The sequence below is a fragment of the Myotis daubentonii genome, chromosome 6, assembly GCF_963259705.1.
Source record: "Myotis daubentonii chromosome 6, mMyoDau2.1, whole genome shotgun sequence".
NCBI classification, from domain to species: Eukaryota; Metazoa; Chordata; class Mammalia; order Chiroptera; family Vespertilionidae; genus Myotis; species Myotis daubentonii.
Window position 1 is genome coordinate 39,321,207 of NC_081845.1, and position 16,030 is coordinate 39,337,236.

At 50.8% G+C, this 16,030-nt stretch overlaps 1 protein-coding gene across 5 annotated transcripts in view; it reads left to right on the top strand.

Annotated features, from left to right (window-relative positions):
• Positions 1 to 16,030, top strand: part of SCML4 (Scm polycomb group protein like 4) — a 92,474-nt gene that overhangs the window by 65,050 nt on the left and 11,394 nt on the right. Inside the window, exons 1-4 of one of the 5 annotated variants that reach the window (XM_059700796.1) lie at positions 542 to 616; positions 3,962 to 4,080; positions 5,233 to 5,520; positions 13,579 to 13,724. In XM_059700796.1, the coding sequence (XP_059556779.1) occupies positions 5,280 to 5,520; positions 13,579 to 13,724 (387 nt within the window). In that variant the 5' untranslated portion in view covers positions 542 to 616; positions 3,962 to 4,080; positions 5,233 to 5,279. Of the gene's footprint in view, positions 1 to 200; positions 617 to 3,961; positions 4,081 to 5,138; positions 5,526 to 13,578; positions 13,725 to 16,030 lie in introns of those variants that run through there. The other 4 variants (XM_059700794.1, XM_059700795.1, XR_009453444.1 and 1 more) reach the window with 4 other exon arrangements.

Consider the following 16,030-nt stretch of genomic DNA (forward strand, 5'->3'; position numbering starts at 1 on the left):
TCAACCCATAGGCTTAGAACAAAGTCTTAGGCAAACCGGAAACATTGTGTAGATTAACCAGAACCATTGAGGAGGAGTAAAGAAGTTTAGGTGACAGGCATTAAAATTATGGGTGGCTTTTGTGCATCTCATTAGGGGAGAAAGGATATAAACGTATGTAAATGGACCAGAGGGGAGTCATAGGTTCAATCCGAGGGCTGAGGGCTGAGGGAGCTGAACCTAGAGACACGCTTAAAGAGAAAATCTATACTGGCCAGAGACCAAGTGAAGGGGAAATGTAATCGAAGCAAATGAAATGCTGAGCCTCATAGGTGGTGTGGCCTGGTGCCCTTTGAACCGGGAAGGCTGGGACAAGAGGCCACCGAGGGCCCTCAGGGAAAACACCACAGCTTATCTGAGCCAGAACAAGGGGCGGGACTGCCCGAGAGAAGGAAATCTGCAAACCTCCAGCAGAGCCTCCGTGAGAGCGGCTAGGGGCTGGAGGGAAGCTACTGTCTCTGCCATAGGAAGCCCTGGGAGGGAGGCCTCTCTGCCTCCCGCGGCAGCAGGAGCAGGTGTGGGCACCGGGGGCACCCAGAGGAGCGTGTGTGGCTGTCTGGTGGCAGCGTCACCCAAGGTAGGAGACAATGCCCGTGTCCCTGATCGGAGCAGGGAGGCGCAGCTGTGCTGGGGACTGGCTGCTGTTCCCTGGGGCCTCTCCCTCCTGCCCCTTCCTCTTTCGGCCTCTCTCCTCACAGGTCTCTTTCTTTGCATTTCAGAGCTTCCTGCCATGCTCCTCAGGCGGTGGCACCAGGAGAAGCTGGGGAAGTTACTCCCAGCTGCTGGAGTGGCAGTGTTATCAGGCTGGCTGTAGTACTTGCTTTTCTAATCTGGGTCTGCGGGCTAGAGGTCTGTGGTGCGGCCCTCTCTCAAGCAGCCCGGCCCAGCTGTTCACACATGGAGCCTTCTGGACACTGCCCCGGGGAGGGGGGGGGGCGGCGGGGGGGTTTGACCTTCTTGCCAGCCTGGGCAGGGTTGTGTGGTCTGCTGGGCTGGGCAGACCTGCTGGCAACTGATCCCAAGGTTTGGCTCAGTGGATAGAGCGTCGGCCTGCGGACTGAAAGGTCCCAGGTTCGATTCCGGTCAAGGGCATGTACCTTGGTTGCGGGCACATTCCCAGTAGGAGATGTGCAGGAGGCAGCTGATTGATGTTTCTCTCTCATCGATGTTTCTAACTCTCTGTCTCTCTCCCTTCCTCTCTGTAAAAAATCAATAAACTATATTAAAAAAAAAAAGAAAGAAAGGGTGCAGCCTGTGCAGCTGCTCCTGTAAATGGAGGTTATGACCCACGTGGGGAGATAAGGTGGGGAGAGGAGGGTGAGTGTGTGTGTGTGTGTGTGTGTGTGTAGAGAGAGAGAGAGAGAGAGAGAGAGAGACAGGGAGGGAGGGAGGGAGAATGAGAGAGAGAGGGAGAAAGAGAGAGGAAGAGAACTGGGAGAAAATAGTGTCTAAAGCTCTGGAATTGGTGGTTATTGTTGCATGAATAGGTATTATTGAGGAATAATTTTGCAGATGGAGGTATTTTGCTCTTCAGGGCTTCATTTGGTTAGAGAATCCAAGTAAAGTGCCAGTTTAATTTTTTCAAGTCCAAGTTTACTTAACTGGGAGACGTTAGGTCTTGGGTTCTAAATGACAAGGGTCAACGCCAGCTGAACTGACATTCGGTCAGGAGTGTCTGTGTTTTTTTACGTGGGGACCCCTTTTCCCTCTCTGTGCTGCTCCTGCGCCTTGGGACTTTCTCTCTCTCTCTGGTTCTTGGTTTCTTCTTCTTGTCCATCTACCTCTTCCTGCTCTTCTCTGGAGGTTCTCTGGGTGCCACACCTGACTCTCCATCAGGACAGCAGGAATGGGCTGCACCAGGCATCCTGGAAGCCTCGCAGAGGCCTCTGTGGGGGAGGGGGGAAGAGGGGGAGTCCACGCACTCCTGACCCTGGAGTTTGCTACCCCAACAGAGAGGCTTAGACACGCGTCAGGTTCAGAAGCAAGCAGGTATCGCTTGAGGCTTGAGTGGGTTTGAACTCTTCTAGAGTGTTCAGTAGTCTCACTATGGGCAGGCTTCATAGACAGTGGCTGGAGGAAACCGTGGTCCACAGATTAGCAATGGACCCTAAACCCAGGGTTCCAACACTGAACCCTGAAAAGGTGGCAGGCTTCTTTGAATGTGCATTGTGCATTTGCTTGTCCATGTAGGCAGGCTCCTGTGTCAGACAAAAGCTGATTATTCCTTTATCTGGAGGAAAGATTTAATGACTTACATGCAGCATCCTTAGTCTCTAGGACAGAGGAGGGGGTGATAGAAGGGAAGGGCATAAAACACCTTTTGTTGGCCCTGCTTTGCTGAGCTGGTGGTCTCCTCTTGTTTAATGAGAGGTGCCAAGATAACAAGACAGCTCATTTCAGATGAGAAGGGACTTTCTAAGAACCCAGAGACCAGGACCATGAACGTTGTCTGCCCGTGTCTGTGTGCAGTGGCTGGGCACTCGGGCTAGACGATCCCAGGTCTGCTGGCCCCATCTGGTGTTCACTCACCAGTCAGCCACCAAACCGCTTGAAAAGTGTAGTTCTCTCTCCAAGTATAGATTTGGTGCTTCTTTTCCCCAGCTTTAAAAAGTTGTTTTAGGTAACAAACAATCCGTATGTCCCACTTTATTAAATTTTTAAGCTACCAGAAGTCCTGCATACCTGTAATTCATCTACCTCTATGGGGGATGCCTTCATGGCTTGAACAGTGTAAAGGTTTTGAATAGCTAGAAGAGGGAAGGAAGGACCCTCCCCTGAAGCTTTTGGAGAGAGCCTGGCCCTGCTGACACCTTGATTTTAGGCTTCTAGCCTCCAGAACTGTGAGAGAATACATTTCTGTTGTTTTAAACCACCAAGTCACTGGTAATTTATGCAGCCTTAGGAAACCAATACACCAAGTCCCACCTAAACTCATCCCCTGTCCCACCAGAGGGACACATGTAACACTTGGACCTGCTGGGCTGGGTGTTCTGTGAAGGCCCTTTGCAGTCCCGTGGTTGGATGATGGCCTTCATTGTATCAGTCAGGTACCATGTAAGCATCGGCGCCCCTATTCATAAAGGTGAGGAAGGCTGTTTTCATTGGGTTTGAGCAGATGCACCTCATCAGTTCTGAAGGGCACCTGGTGTGTGCACCTGACCTTGATGTCCACTCCCAGAGCCATGGCTGGGGCTTGGTGGTGTCTCCATGGTTGTCCGCCAGCTGACTTCCAAATCACTGGCTTAGCCTTTGCTGAGGAGAGGGCTAGTGCCTGATGTTCTCTCGTGTTGGTTTGAGTTTCCAATGAATTCATTTGGATCATGGCCCTTTGATCTCATCCATGGTTTCTAAACCAATCACATTCTGTTCCCTTGTTTCCCATTTCCACACTGTCATAGGAGAACAGTTTTCCATCTGCATCTGTGTTTTTCAACTATAGTGCAGATTGGTGAGTTACGTCATTCTTTACCTTAGACTATCAGAATTCCATAGACATATTTAATTCGGATTTAAAATATTGAATAAACAGAATGTTTCAGTTCAATTTCTTTTTCATTATTTATCATTCATTTACATGAAGAATTTATATTTAATCCTTTATCATCTGAATTTTAATACATATCCTGCTAAACTGGCCCAAATGTCTACTCAACAGATATGTATTGAGTGCCTTCTGGATGCCAAGCACTGGGAGCTGCTTCCGCAGGTACATCAGGGCATCTGCCCCTGGGGACACGGGAAGGACTAGCGTCCCAGACAATAAGCACTCGCTTGTAAAGAGAATATAATGACAGTTTTACCACTCACTGGCTTAAAATGATGCTGGCTCAGAGTAGGTGCTCAATAAATGTTTAGTATTTCTCCTTCTCACTCCATTCATGAAGCAGCCTCATACATAGCTCTGTAGCCTGGTCCCTGTTAGAATCTTCCTACTGATGTCTTCTGACCCAGAGGGAAGAGATGCAATATAGTCCATCAAGGCGAAGGTACCGAGTTCTAGGTTTCTGAAGACATCTTGCAGCCCTCCATTAGCCACAAAGGGTGAGTCACAGGGCGCACACACCCTTAGGCTGCTCGGCTCACTCATGTCCTAGCAGCCAAAGTGTTAGTCGGACTTGATTGTACAACACTCTCAAGAACATGTTCACACCTGGCACTGGACTTCTGCAATGACTTTAAAAACAGCTTTATTGAGATGTAATTCATATATCATACAATTCACCTATTTAAAGGGTTCAACTCAATGGTGCTTAGTATATTTGCAGATGTATGCAGCCGCCACCCCAAATGTAGGACATTTTCAGTACTTCAAAAACCACATACCTTTAGCTAGCATCCTCAATCCCCTCAACCTCCATGCCCAAGGCGGCCTCTAATCCGCTTTTTGTCTCTATAAATGTGCCTGTCCTGGACATTTCATAGAAGTGGCACCACTAATATGCGGTCTTTTGTGGCTGGCTTCTTTCATGTAGCATAATGTTTTAGGACTCATCCACTGTAGCTGTATCAGTCCTTCGTTTCTCTGTATGCCTGAGTAATATCCTGTTGTGTGGATATTCCACATTTTGTTTAATCAGTCATCAGTTGATAGCCATTTGGTCTGTTTTGGCTAGTATGAATACTTATCTGTAAACATTCATGCACAGACTTTTGTGTGAATATTTCTCTTGGTATATATCTAGGAGTGCATTTGCGGGGTCATATGATAGCTCTATTTTAAACATTTGCGGAAGAGCCAGACTGTTTTCCAAAGAGGCTACACCATTTTACATTCCCACCCGCAGCGTATGAGGGGTCCGGTTTCCCAGCATTGCCAGGTGAGGGGCGGTGATGGAGGGCCAGAGAAGAGAGCACAGGGGGATTCAGACATGCCCCGGGACACCGCCAGAGGGGCCGAGCCATGGGGGGTAGGGGGTAGGGAAGACTTTTGTTTGAATCTTATTTCCAAGTCATCAATCACCAAGATCGTTACTTTCCCGAGGACACACCTCCCCATCGGGAGGATAATATGCTTTGTTGGTGAGGCGGGCGCTTCTGCTGGGCGGTGAGCTACCTGGGGTTATGCCGAGGGGCCCATTCCTCATCTCCTGTGCTCACAGGCGGCGGCCCGGCTGCTGGGGATGGTTCGCCAAGACAGGCCAGGCTCCCCTGGAACCGCTCTGATCGCCGCCTCTCTCCCTGCTTTCCGCTTAGCCAAGACCTTCGCCACCGCAGAGTGCCGCCTGGCGACCGCTGCGGGCATGAGCCGCTACAGCCTGGACCCCGCCGGCCCCGCCTTCAGCCACCGGGGCTCCGTGCCCCCCGCCTCCGCGCTGTACTGCAAGAGGCAGAACTCCGGAGATGGCCCCCTCGGGGGCGGCCCGGCCGCCGGCGGTCCCCGCACCAGCCCCCTGTCCTCCGGAGGCCCCTCGGCACCCGGGCTGAGGCCCCCAGGCTGCAGCCCCAAGAGGAATGGGACCTCTCTGGAAGGAAACAGATGTGGTAACGTAATGCATGCATGGGCCCCCCTGTGACTTCCCTCCTGGGCCGGTGGGACCACCGCAGATGGGGGAGGAGGGGACCCTGGCTGTTTGAAAGCGGGGACACTGGGAAATCAGAAGTTTCCATTAGTCCCTCATGAATGTCTGTCGTTCTTGAATACAGCTGAGGTCAGGCTGTGACGATAAGCACAGGAAATGATGCATTAGAGAGTAGGCGAGGCTGTAGGAGTTAGCAGACTCCAAAATTACGGTGGCTCAAGTACCATAGAGGTTTATTTTTTGTTCAAGAGACTAAGGTGGGTGTTCCTAGTTGGTGGGTGCATCCCTAGGGGCCCAGGCTCTGTCTGTGGCTCTGCTTCCCCCAGGCCTCCGAGCCCCAAGCACCCAGCGGTGGAGAGGGCAGGAGCAGGTGGGGAAGGCACAGCCTCCCGGAGCCTGGGCTGGTCGCATCCCTCCCGCTCCCACGTCTTTGGCAGGAGCTGGCCACTTGGCCACACATCCCTCTAGGGGGGTCTGAGAGGCGTGGACTAGCTCTGTGCCAGGAACCAGATGTTAGTAAAGAGTTTTGCCTTGCGTAGTGGGTGACACCGGTGGCTACAGATTGGTAGATGGGCAGAACCAGAGTTTAGCCAAATGCCCGCAGCCCTGGTTGTGACAACACTTCTGTCTCACCTGTTACAGGTCGCTTGTCGGGGTGTGAAGTACAAAAGTGCTGTCATTCTAGGGATAGCTTAGTGTCCATTCTGATTTTGTGTGTGTGTGTGTGTGTGTATGCTTTTTTTTTTTTTTTTTTTTTTTTAAATCATTTCAAACTCCAGAAGCTATAGAACACAGTGGATACTCACATGGACTGGGAGCCGGATGACCTGGCTGGAACCCTGGATCTGCCACTTTCTCTCTAGCAAGTCTGACCGTTTTCAAGTCTGAGCTCTGTGCCTCAGTTTCCTCACCTGTGAAATTGGAGTAATAATAATAGCACCTACCTCCTAAGCTTGTTGGGATTTTAAATACTAGATAAGTTCATGTGTGTATTTAGTACAAAGCCTAGGACAAAGTAAGAACTCAGTAAATGTTAGTAGTTGCAGATCACATGAACATACCCCTCCACAGAGCACAGCTCATCCACTCAGGGGCTGAGAACTGCTGAGAAAGGAGGCAGAGTCTTCATCCCGCTCCTCTAAGCCTCCCAGGGGCTGGCGGTCTTCCTTAGCAAACCACGTTTCTGTCCTGAGGCTTGGCTCTCTCCGCCAGCAGCCCTGAGGAGCCACAGCAATTAGCACTTTGTGTGATCCAAGGTCCTCCGTGTACTCCCCTCAGTGAGCTCACCCATCCCGGACGAGGCCCTGCTGGCTGAGGATGGAGAGGGAAGCAGGGGCCCCTTAAGGGGGAGGCAGTCCTGAGGGCACAGCATAGACCCCCTCAGCCAGGGTGGGGGCTTTGGCCAAGTGTAGAGGCACCTGGGGGCCACTCCCCAGCACTGTCACTCAGGGCCATTGGCCAGGAAGAAGATTTCAAAAGCGAGAGATGCAGTTCCATCTGATCTCCAAGAACAAGAGAAGGGAACAGGATCTGGCACAAACCAATGCCTTAAAGTAAATGAGGGGCAGCGTTTATTTCCCAGGTTTATCCCCAGAGTTAGGGTCACATCTGGCACATAGTAGGTGCTCAGTCAACATTCACTGCACCTGCCCCTGCTGCCATGGCGCCCAGAGCCCTCATGTTGCTTCTGGCTGTCAAAACCCTCATTCCTGTGTCCCTCTGCCTTTCACATGTCTCTCCTCAACCCAACTCCCACTCGCTCAGGGTGGTGATCACAGGACACCACCTGATGGAGTTGACTCATAATCCTAAGAGGCTGCCTCTAGTTGGTGACATCTCAGGCCCTGTGTCCTAAGTGTAGGATTTCAAGCAGTAGGAGGAAGACACGATTTGGGTGGAGAGAACCATCACTTGCTGTAGAATTGTCTGCCCCGTCCCAGTCCATCTGGTCCCCCTGGACCAGGGAGACCCAGGGCCCATCAGAGGGGTCTCAAGGGAGCTCAGCTCCCCAAGTCCCTTGCTGCCTCTTTCCCGTGGAGCCCTGAGATGTCCTCCCATCCCAGTTTCAACCATCCTCCTGTCCTTTATTTTGATTTCCACCAGCCCTTTGTTCTCCTGGAATTAGACCCGGATCCGCTGTCTGAGTAATCTGCCGGAGGCAGGGCCAGCTCTGAGGAAGCCCTCTCTGTCGGAGCCCCGGCTGTACCCAGGAGAGTACCCCTTGCTCAGGACTCCTGCCTCCCAGGGTCTTGGGGAGGTCAGAGAAACAGCACTCCGGTTCCCAGTGCCTTCCATTCCAAGCAAACCACTAACTGTATCCTGAATATTGAAGGTCTCTTTTGCAACTTGGAAATATTAGTGAGAATTTTGCCTGATACCCTGAAAATTAGAGTTGTTCATAGTCAGCAGATGCCCTAGGGCTGTGGGATGTTCAGAATCACACAGCCGCCAGCCTCCCTGGAGCAAACCTGCTGCAGGATGAACAGCTGAGATTCCTGGTCGAGCCTCTGTGATAACCGCAGAAAGTGAAATTGTTTACCCTTTGTGGGCGCATTAACTCTTTAATGCTCCAAAAATCCCTTTTACTCAGTGCTTCCTTCAGGGTGCTAAATGGAACCACAGATACCGGAAAGAGCTAGCCAGCCATACACACTCTCAGCATCCAGATGAAGGAAGGGGGCAGGGAAGGTCAGGGGACAGAGGGCAATGCTGGCATCTCTGAACTGAGGTTGCCACTTCTGCTTGCATCTCATTGGCCAGGATTTAGTCACATGGCTATGAGCTGCAAGGGAAGCTGGGAAATATAGTTTCCATTCCAAGCAACCATGGTCCCAGCTGGAAATCAGGGCTTCTATTACAAAGGAAGAAATGGAAAAAAAAAAAAAAGATACTGGTTAGGCAAGTGGCAGCCTCACCACACCCCACGATTAGGTGTGTTCCTTCTCTCCTGCTTCCTCCACTGCCTCTTGGTTTCCTCGTCTCTAGCACTTCCTCTCTCCGGCCCCATGGTAGGAACCAGACTCCCAGCTTCGTGAGGTTTCTTGCTCGTATTTGTATCCTCTGCAGCCCCAGAAGAGGGGCCTGCTTGTTCGAGGCATAAGCTAAATATCTAGTTATTGAGCAACTAACCCTCGGAGGTTCTAGGGGAGGGGAGAGGGGATGGGAGCAGACAGGACTCCAACACCCCAGTCTCTTTAACCGGGGCCTCTTTGCATTTGCAGAGTGGGGCTTTACGTATGCTTTTCTTGAACAAAATTTGCACAGCTAAACACATTTGGAAACCGTGGAAATAAACCATGGGGATTGAGTGGCAGTGTATTAGGTAGAGAGAAAACTATTGGCCTCCTTACCCCTTGTCACCTCGCTGCCCGCTGGGAGCCCTCTGAGGGCCATTCATTTTCCCTGTGCCCAAGGAACTGCTCGATATCGCTCCGAAACAGCATCCCCAGTGAAAGCAGTTGGTATGAAGGGACCCTGCCCCTTTAAGAGGGTCTGACCCAAGTCATAAACCCTGGAAGGAACCTAGCAATGGATTTCCCCCCCGTGGTGCTAATCAAAATGGATGAAAACGACAGAGGCCAAAACACTGCGTGAGGCTGCAGGCAGGGGAGGGGATATGGATGACGTGACAAACCTGCGAGCCTTCCCTCTCATGTGAACCCTTACCCTGGCCGCCTGCTGTCTCGACACATCACACCTGTCACCTCTGTCAGTGGACTCGGAAGGGATGTCATCACAGGACACATTTACCTGTTGCTTTTTGCTGATACTCAGGTGAAAATTCAAGAGCTCTCTCCTGTCTCTCATCCAGGACATAATCACCGAGAGCCATAAAGAGGCTGCAGACAACAAAAGCGTCCTGACTCTTGCCTTTAACAGGACCTGCTGTAGAATTCCCAAACACAACTTCAGGTCCCAGCTTCAGAATCAAGACACAAAATAAACCAGACATTGTTATTAGCACCCAAGTGCTTCCCATGAGTTGGAGTTTGCTTTCATAGTGTATGGTGTTCGGTGACGGACAGAGACAATTCAGCCAGAAAAAGGGTGGGAGCAGCACTGGATGTGATGTGGGTGGAATGGCTGAAGGCACGCCGGGGTCTGTTCATTCTGGGGAGAAGAGTTGCGCCCACTAAGACTTAGAGAGATGCCAGCAGAAACTTACTGAGCACAACATGCCAGGGGATCTTCTCGGGTCTAAGGATGGAGCTGACAGGGTGCAGCTCCAGAGAGACAAACCGAACAACTGCACACACTCAATCACAACTGTGACTTGCCCCACAGGACAAGTACGGATGGTCTGAAAGAATCAGGTAGGGAGGTGTTGCTGGGCCTCCTCTGGGGAGTCAGGAAAGGCTTCCCGGAGAGGTGACCGAGGAGCCAGCTGGAAGGGGAAGCAGGAGTTGGCCAGGAGGGGCAGTGAGGAGAAGGGGTGAGATCAAGTTGCTGGCCCAGAGGTCACAGTGGTGGCAGGGAATGAATCAGCCCCGCTAGGCCTCACTTCAAGCCTATGGCCTCTCCTCGTCTCTAGAGGCGTCCTCTCTTCTCATACAGGCAGGGCAGCTGGTCTTGAAGGAATAAAAGAAAAACTTGATTAAAATCTAAGAACTGGGCAGGCCCTCTTCTGGCTAGCATCTCCCTCACCTCATAGTGAGGACTATTGTAATAGAAACAATGAAAAACAACACTTTTAAATGGCCTGATGCTGCCCAGATTGCGGGCTACCCCCACACCTGTGCACTGCATGCCTTGTTTCTAGGAAGGTGCATTCTACTGGAGCAGGTGAGGAGGAGGAGCTGAGGACAGATCCACCCTCCCCATTGCCTTCACCCTGTCTCCTCCCAACCCAGCTCTAGCTGGGGGGCCGAGGGGCTCTACAGGCAGCCCGAGGAAGGGCACCCTAGTTCCCTTTTGGACACTGATAGGCTTTCCTCCAGATGCTTCTTACCTGGCTCCCGCCCAAAGCTACACATTCCCTTGACTCTTACAATACTCTTGAGAAACAAGTTAAGAAACAGAGCCCCATAGAGAATGATCAGGGCCAGGAAAGGGACCAGGAGCCTGGCTATTGATTCCTCATCCCGTGGGCTTTGCACATGGACACAGATGAAGCTCTCAGATGTGTGAGAGGCTAACCCGTGAGTGTTGCTCAGGACAGCCTGTGGTGTAATGGGGCTCTGCAGTGTCTCAGGTGGAAGGGACCTTCGAGGTCCTTACCAGCTCCCTTATTTCACACCCGAGAGACACAAAGATGCTCATGTAGCTGGTGGATGGTAGGGATTTCTGACTCGGAGCTCATTGCCCATTCCCTTTTTCTCGTGACTCCATTGTTAGCTAAGAAATTTTCTCTGACTTATGAATGCACAAAAGGAAATTATGCATGTACTTGTGGGTGTGTGTGTGAGGCAGGAGAGACTCGGAGACAGCAGTACCAGTGCCTGTGCTGTGAGAATGCCGGGATTGCTTTAAACCCCGATTCATAGTCATTCTACTCCCGGGGAATGTGAGTTCTGCTTAGAAATGACAACAGCCATCTTTAGTGACACATGTGTTCCAAGTCGGGTTTCACTCTCACTCTCCAGCAGCCCAGTGAATGGACATGACCATGCTCAGCATCCTCTGTGCTGGAGAAAGCCGCCTCCCTAAAGGCCCTGGGCGAGCACTTTGCGTGCTCTGTTCCTTTAGGAGCAAGATTTTTTTTCACGTCCATCACATCTTACCACTGTCCAGTCACGTCTGCCTGGCCGTACCCATTCGTCTTCCTGACACCTTCACAGCAGATGGAGGGGCGGGTGGATCCGTTCTATCTGTGAGCAGAGGTCTCTGCAAAGGCTTTACAAACCTGCTACCATTGGAACCACCGCAAAGTCCCATTTCTCTTCCTTCTAGAGCAGCGGTTCTCAACCTGTGGGTCGCGACCCCTTTGGGGGTCAAACGACCCTTTCACAGGGGTCGCCTAAGACCATCGGAAAACACATATATAATTACATATTGTTTTGTGATTAATCACTATGCTTTAATTATGGTCAATTTGTAACAGTGAAAATACATCCTGCCTATCAGATATTTACATTATGATTCATAACAGTAGCAAAATTACAGTTATGAAGTAGCAACGAAAATAATTTTATGGTTGGGGGTCACCACAACATGAGGAACTGTATTAAAGGGTCGCGGCGTTAGGAAGGTTGAGAGCCACTGTTCTGGAGGGAGTCTGTGTGCTTTGGAACTTGAGCACCTCCAGGGGTGTGGCAGGTTTCCTGCCGCTCTCTGTCTTGTATGACTCAAGGCCCCTCAGAGAGGCTCCCAGGCCTGGCTGCAGCCCTTCCAGCCTGGAAAAGTGAAAAATGCCCACAGCGAGCAGCAGGCGCCAGGAGGGGGACACTCTCCCTCCAGGGCCATCACCTGGTGCACCTCCTTGTAGGGACACACACCTCCCTTGCTCAGCCCTGTGCCATGGCCTTGCTCAGAGGAACTCAGGCTCCCATGGATGAGGCTGTGAGTCGGCCTGGAATGTCTTCTTTCTATCAGATACAGGAAATTAGACTTGCCCTCTGCTCTGATCACTCTAAAGTCATTCTTGGCACCGTAGACTCCCAGCCTTTGTAATCAGAGCGTCTATTATCACCCTAATGCCGAAGCTCCGATGGGGTAGGATCCAGAGGCAAATGTGCTTCCGTGACGCCTCATCCCCGTGTTGAGTGCAGATGTCGTTAAGGGCTGTGGAGTCATCTCTAATAAGCACACATCTGCATTCAGATGGCTCCAGGGGGCAGTGACAGTTTCCCGGCAAAAATGTCCCGTGCCAGACAACCTGCGGGGACTCTTCCAGGTGCAAAAGGAAAGGCAGGGAAATGTCAAAGAAACCCCAATTCTCAACCAAACCATTACGTATTTAGGATGGACCGGAAATGGGAGGCTGTGCTTTTCTCGAGCACCGTACAGCGTGGAGGGAAGAAGGGACAGCAGAGAACCGCTGTGCCCTGCGGCTGGAGAAGGGAAACAGAGCAAAGGCCCCCCCACTTCTAATATAGGCTTATTCTGTGGGAAAGCGGCCTCGTTGTTCAGAGCCTCAGCTTTTTTCTGGCCTGAACATGGGATTAAGGATTACCCACTCAAGGCTCTTGTGTAAGTTATTTATACTGTTTCTGCAAAAGATATTGAATCATTTTACATTGATTGACCCAGTTCTTATATACTTAGAGCAATGGAGAAGCCAATGATTACAGACCTCGTAATGAGAGGACACCGTTTCCCACCACACATTTTGCCCAGGACCTGGTAAAGAAGAGACATGCTCAGTAGATGTTTGTGGAATGAATGGGGGGAGGCGAAGGTGAAAAAGATCACCCTCAAGGATTAAAATATAACTGGAGGCTGCAGACAAGTCCGTGCATAATTTTAATGCGAGGCAAAATGGGAAGCATCTTTTAAAAAAAGAAATATTTTTATTGATTTCAGAGAGGAAGGGAGAGGGAAAGATAGAAACATCAATGATGAGAAAGAATCATTGATCGGCTGCCTCCTGCATGCCCCACGCTGGGGATCGGGCCAGCAACCCAGGCACATTCCCTGACTGGGAATCAAACCTCTTGGTTCATAGGTTGATGCTCAATCACTGAGCGATGCCGGCCAGGCTGAAAAGCATCTTAAAAGAAGAACAAACGAAGATTTGGGGGTTAAAGGTGAAGGAAGGTGGCGTTCAGATGGCAGGACACAGACATGCTGCTCTGGAAGGGGTCTCCCTGGGCTCAGATGCTGGTGGAGCCTCCGCGGGAAGGAGGGAGGGTAAATGCCTCCTGGACAGAAGCCAAAGCCCCAGCTAAAGGTGGACAAGGGAAGCTGGAGGGACACTGGGTCATAACCAGGGTGCGGCCACTCACAGCCTTTCTCTGTCACAGGAGGTCACTCAGGCCAGCACCTTGGACTTGAGGGTCAGGTGTGAGCAGGCAGCACAGGTAGGGGCTCAGGCCCTTGTCCTGGTGTCTAATGATCTTGCTCTCCATGCTCACCCATCCAGCCTCAAGCCCTTCTCCAGACGGGCAGGACGGCAGGCGGCCAAGGAGCAGGAACCCATCCACCTGGACCGTGGAGGACGTGGTCCGGTTCGTGAAAGACGCTGACCCGCAGGCTCTGGGGCCTCATGTGGAGCTCTTCAGAAAGCATGTATGTGTGTGGTGGGCCTGGCCCGGGGGAGGTTGCGGGGGGGAGGCATGGGAGAAGGGGGAGGTTCAGGGAGCTGGGGGCTGGGGGCGGTTCTGAACTAAGCTCTGGGGGCACCACTCAAGGAGGCCAGTTCTTCTCAGAGCACAATCACCACTTACTTTGTTTTAGAGGGATATTTGTCCCATCTGTTCCATCATTTTGTGCTTTAACAGGAGTGCCTATTTCCTGCCAATTTGTCCACCCATCCATCCATTTGTGCATTCAACAAATATCTGTAGCCTACCTACGATATGCCAGGCGAACTGTTAGTGCCTAGTCCTAAACTGTTTGAGGATTAAGTGAGAAGAGGCACCCGAGTGTTCAGCATGGTGCCTGGTTTGTAGGTAGCCTTCAGTTAGCAGGCATTCATATAATCATTTAGGAGATCCTGAAATATGTAAAGGTGGTAAATGAAAAAAAAAGATAAGAATTCATACTTTACTTACCAAGCTTACTATGTCAGTTTTCTATTGCTGTTATACTCAGTTACCACAAATGTAGTAGCTTACAACACTTCAAAAATTTTAATTTACTGGTTAATAAGGTTATATAGGTCTCAATGTACAATTCCATAATACATCATCTGTATATTGTATTGTGTGTTCATCACCCAAAGTCAAGTCTTCTTTTGTTGCCAGATATTTGACCCCCTTTACCCTCTCCTATCTCGCCCAACCAAGAACAACACAAATTTATCACTTTACAGTTCACTGGGTCAGAAATCTGGCAGGGGTCTGGCAGTGAGGTCAAGGTGCCAGCAGGACTGACATTCTTTCTGGAGGCTCTCAGGAGAATCCATTTCCATGTTTTTTCCAGCATCTGTCTACCCTCATTTCTTGGCTCATATCCCCTCATCCTCACCCTCAAAGATATAACATTAAGCAGGGTCTTCCCCAGGCTGCTGACTCTTTTTTCTTCCTTTCTTCCACAATAAAGGACCCTGTGATTACATTGCTCCTACCCCCCACTGACCCACGATACTCTCCCTATTATAAAGTCAGCTGAGGGGCAGCCTTAGTTCCTTCTGCAAACATACTTCCCCTTCGCCAGGTAACCCAGCATGTTCACAGGTTTCAGGGATTAGGACATAGATGTCTTGGAGCGAGAAGAGAGAGCATTCTTCTGCCAACTACAGTTACCATTAATTTCCCCTGCCTGTCTCTCATTTTATTTGGTGTTTCTGTTGAGAAATCATCCTCTCAGATCTGGGGAGGATCTTTAGCTAACCCGACACTGACATTTATTAGGGATATATTGGACCTCACCTAGCAGTGGGCCTTATGGGCAAGGACCACAGGGTGGGTTATGTTTAGACAGAGCTGGGTGGGAGGAGCCTGGCTGTGGTCCAGAGCGGTGGGAGACGGTGAAAGTCTAGGGGGTGGGGTAAAGGGAGACTTTAGGCAATGAGGCCCCTGGGAGGGCCCACAGATGATTTTGGCCCACTCTGCATTGTGCCAAGGACATGGAGAGTGAGTGACACAGAGTCAGCACTTCATCAGAGTGTAGATGAAGGAGAGGGACTGGTGGCCCTTGCAGTTATATGAGTCCTGCAATTGTGCCTCCTCCCCAGCCAAGTGCCCCACATTTCTACCTTTTATTTCAAGTGCCCTGAAAATAGCACTAACGGTTAACGAGGAAGCCCAGCCCTACTAGGTCCATGAATTCAACACGCATTCTGAAGGGTTACCATTTTCAGAGACAAGTGGGAGCAATGCCAGGACCTCAAGGGATTGGCATTTCCTTGGTAGTTCTTTGTGCTATACCGCGAGATGAAGCAGGTGCATTATTTAGTGGTATGCCACCCAGCATTACTGACAGGGCCAAAAAACACTTGAATGCCCTCATAGGGTGTAATTAGCAATCTGGTGATCAGCTAAAGGTAGGTGGGCTTACCCAGAAAAGAAACAAGAGATTAGAGTGGTGGATGGAAGTCAGGGCCTTATACCAGCAGCTGGCAGGGGTCTCACTGCGCTGAAGTCAAGGTGCCGGCAGGGCTGACATTCTTTCTGAGGCTCTCAGGAGAATCCATGGCTCAGGAGAAACTAGTGGGAAGGGAACCACTAGTTCCAGGGCCTAAGGGATGATATTTTGTCTTAGCTTGGGCTGCTCTAACAAAGTGCCATAGCCGGCTGGCTGTGAACAACAGCAATTCACTTCTCAGTGCTGGAGACCAGAAGTCCGAGATCAGCCTGGTCTTCATCTGGTGAGAGCCCCTTCCCAGGTTGCAGATTGTCATCTTCTCATTGTATAAGGACACTAATCCCATT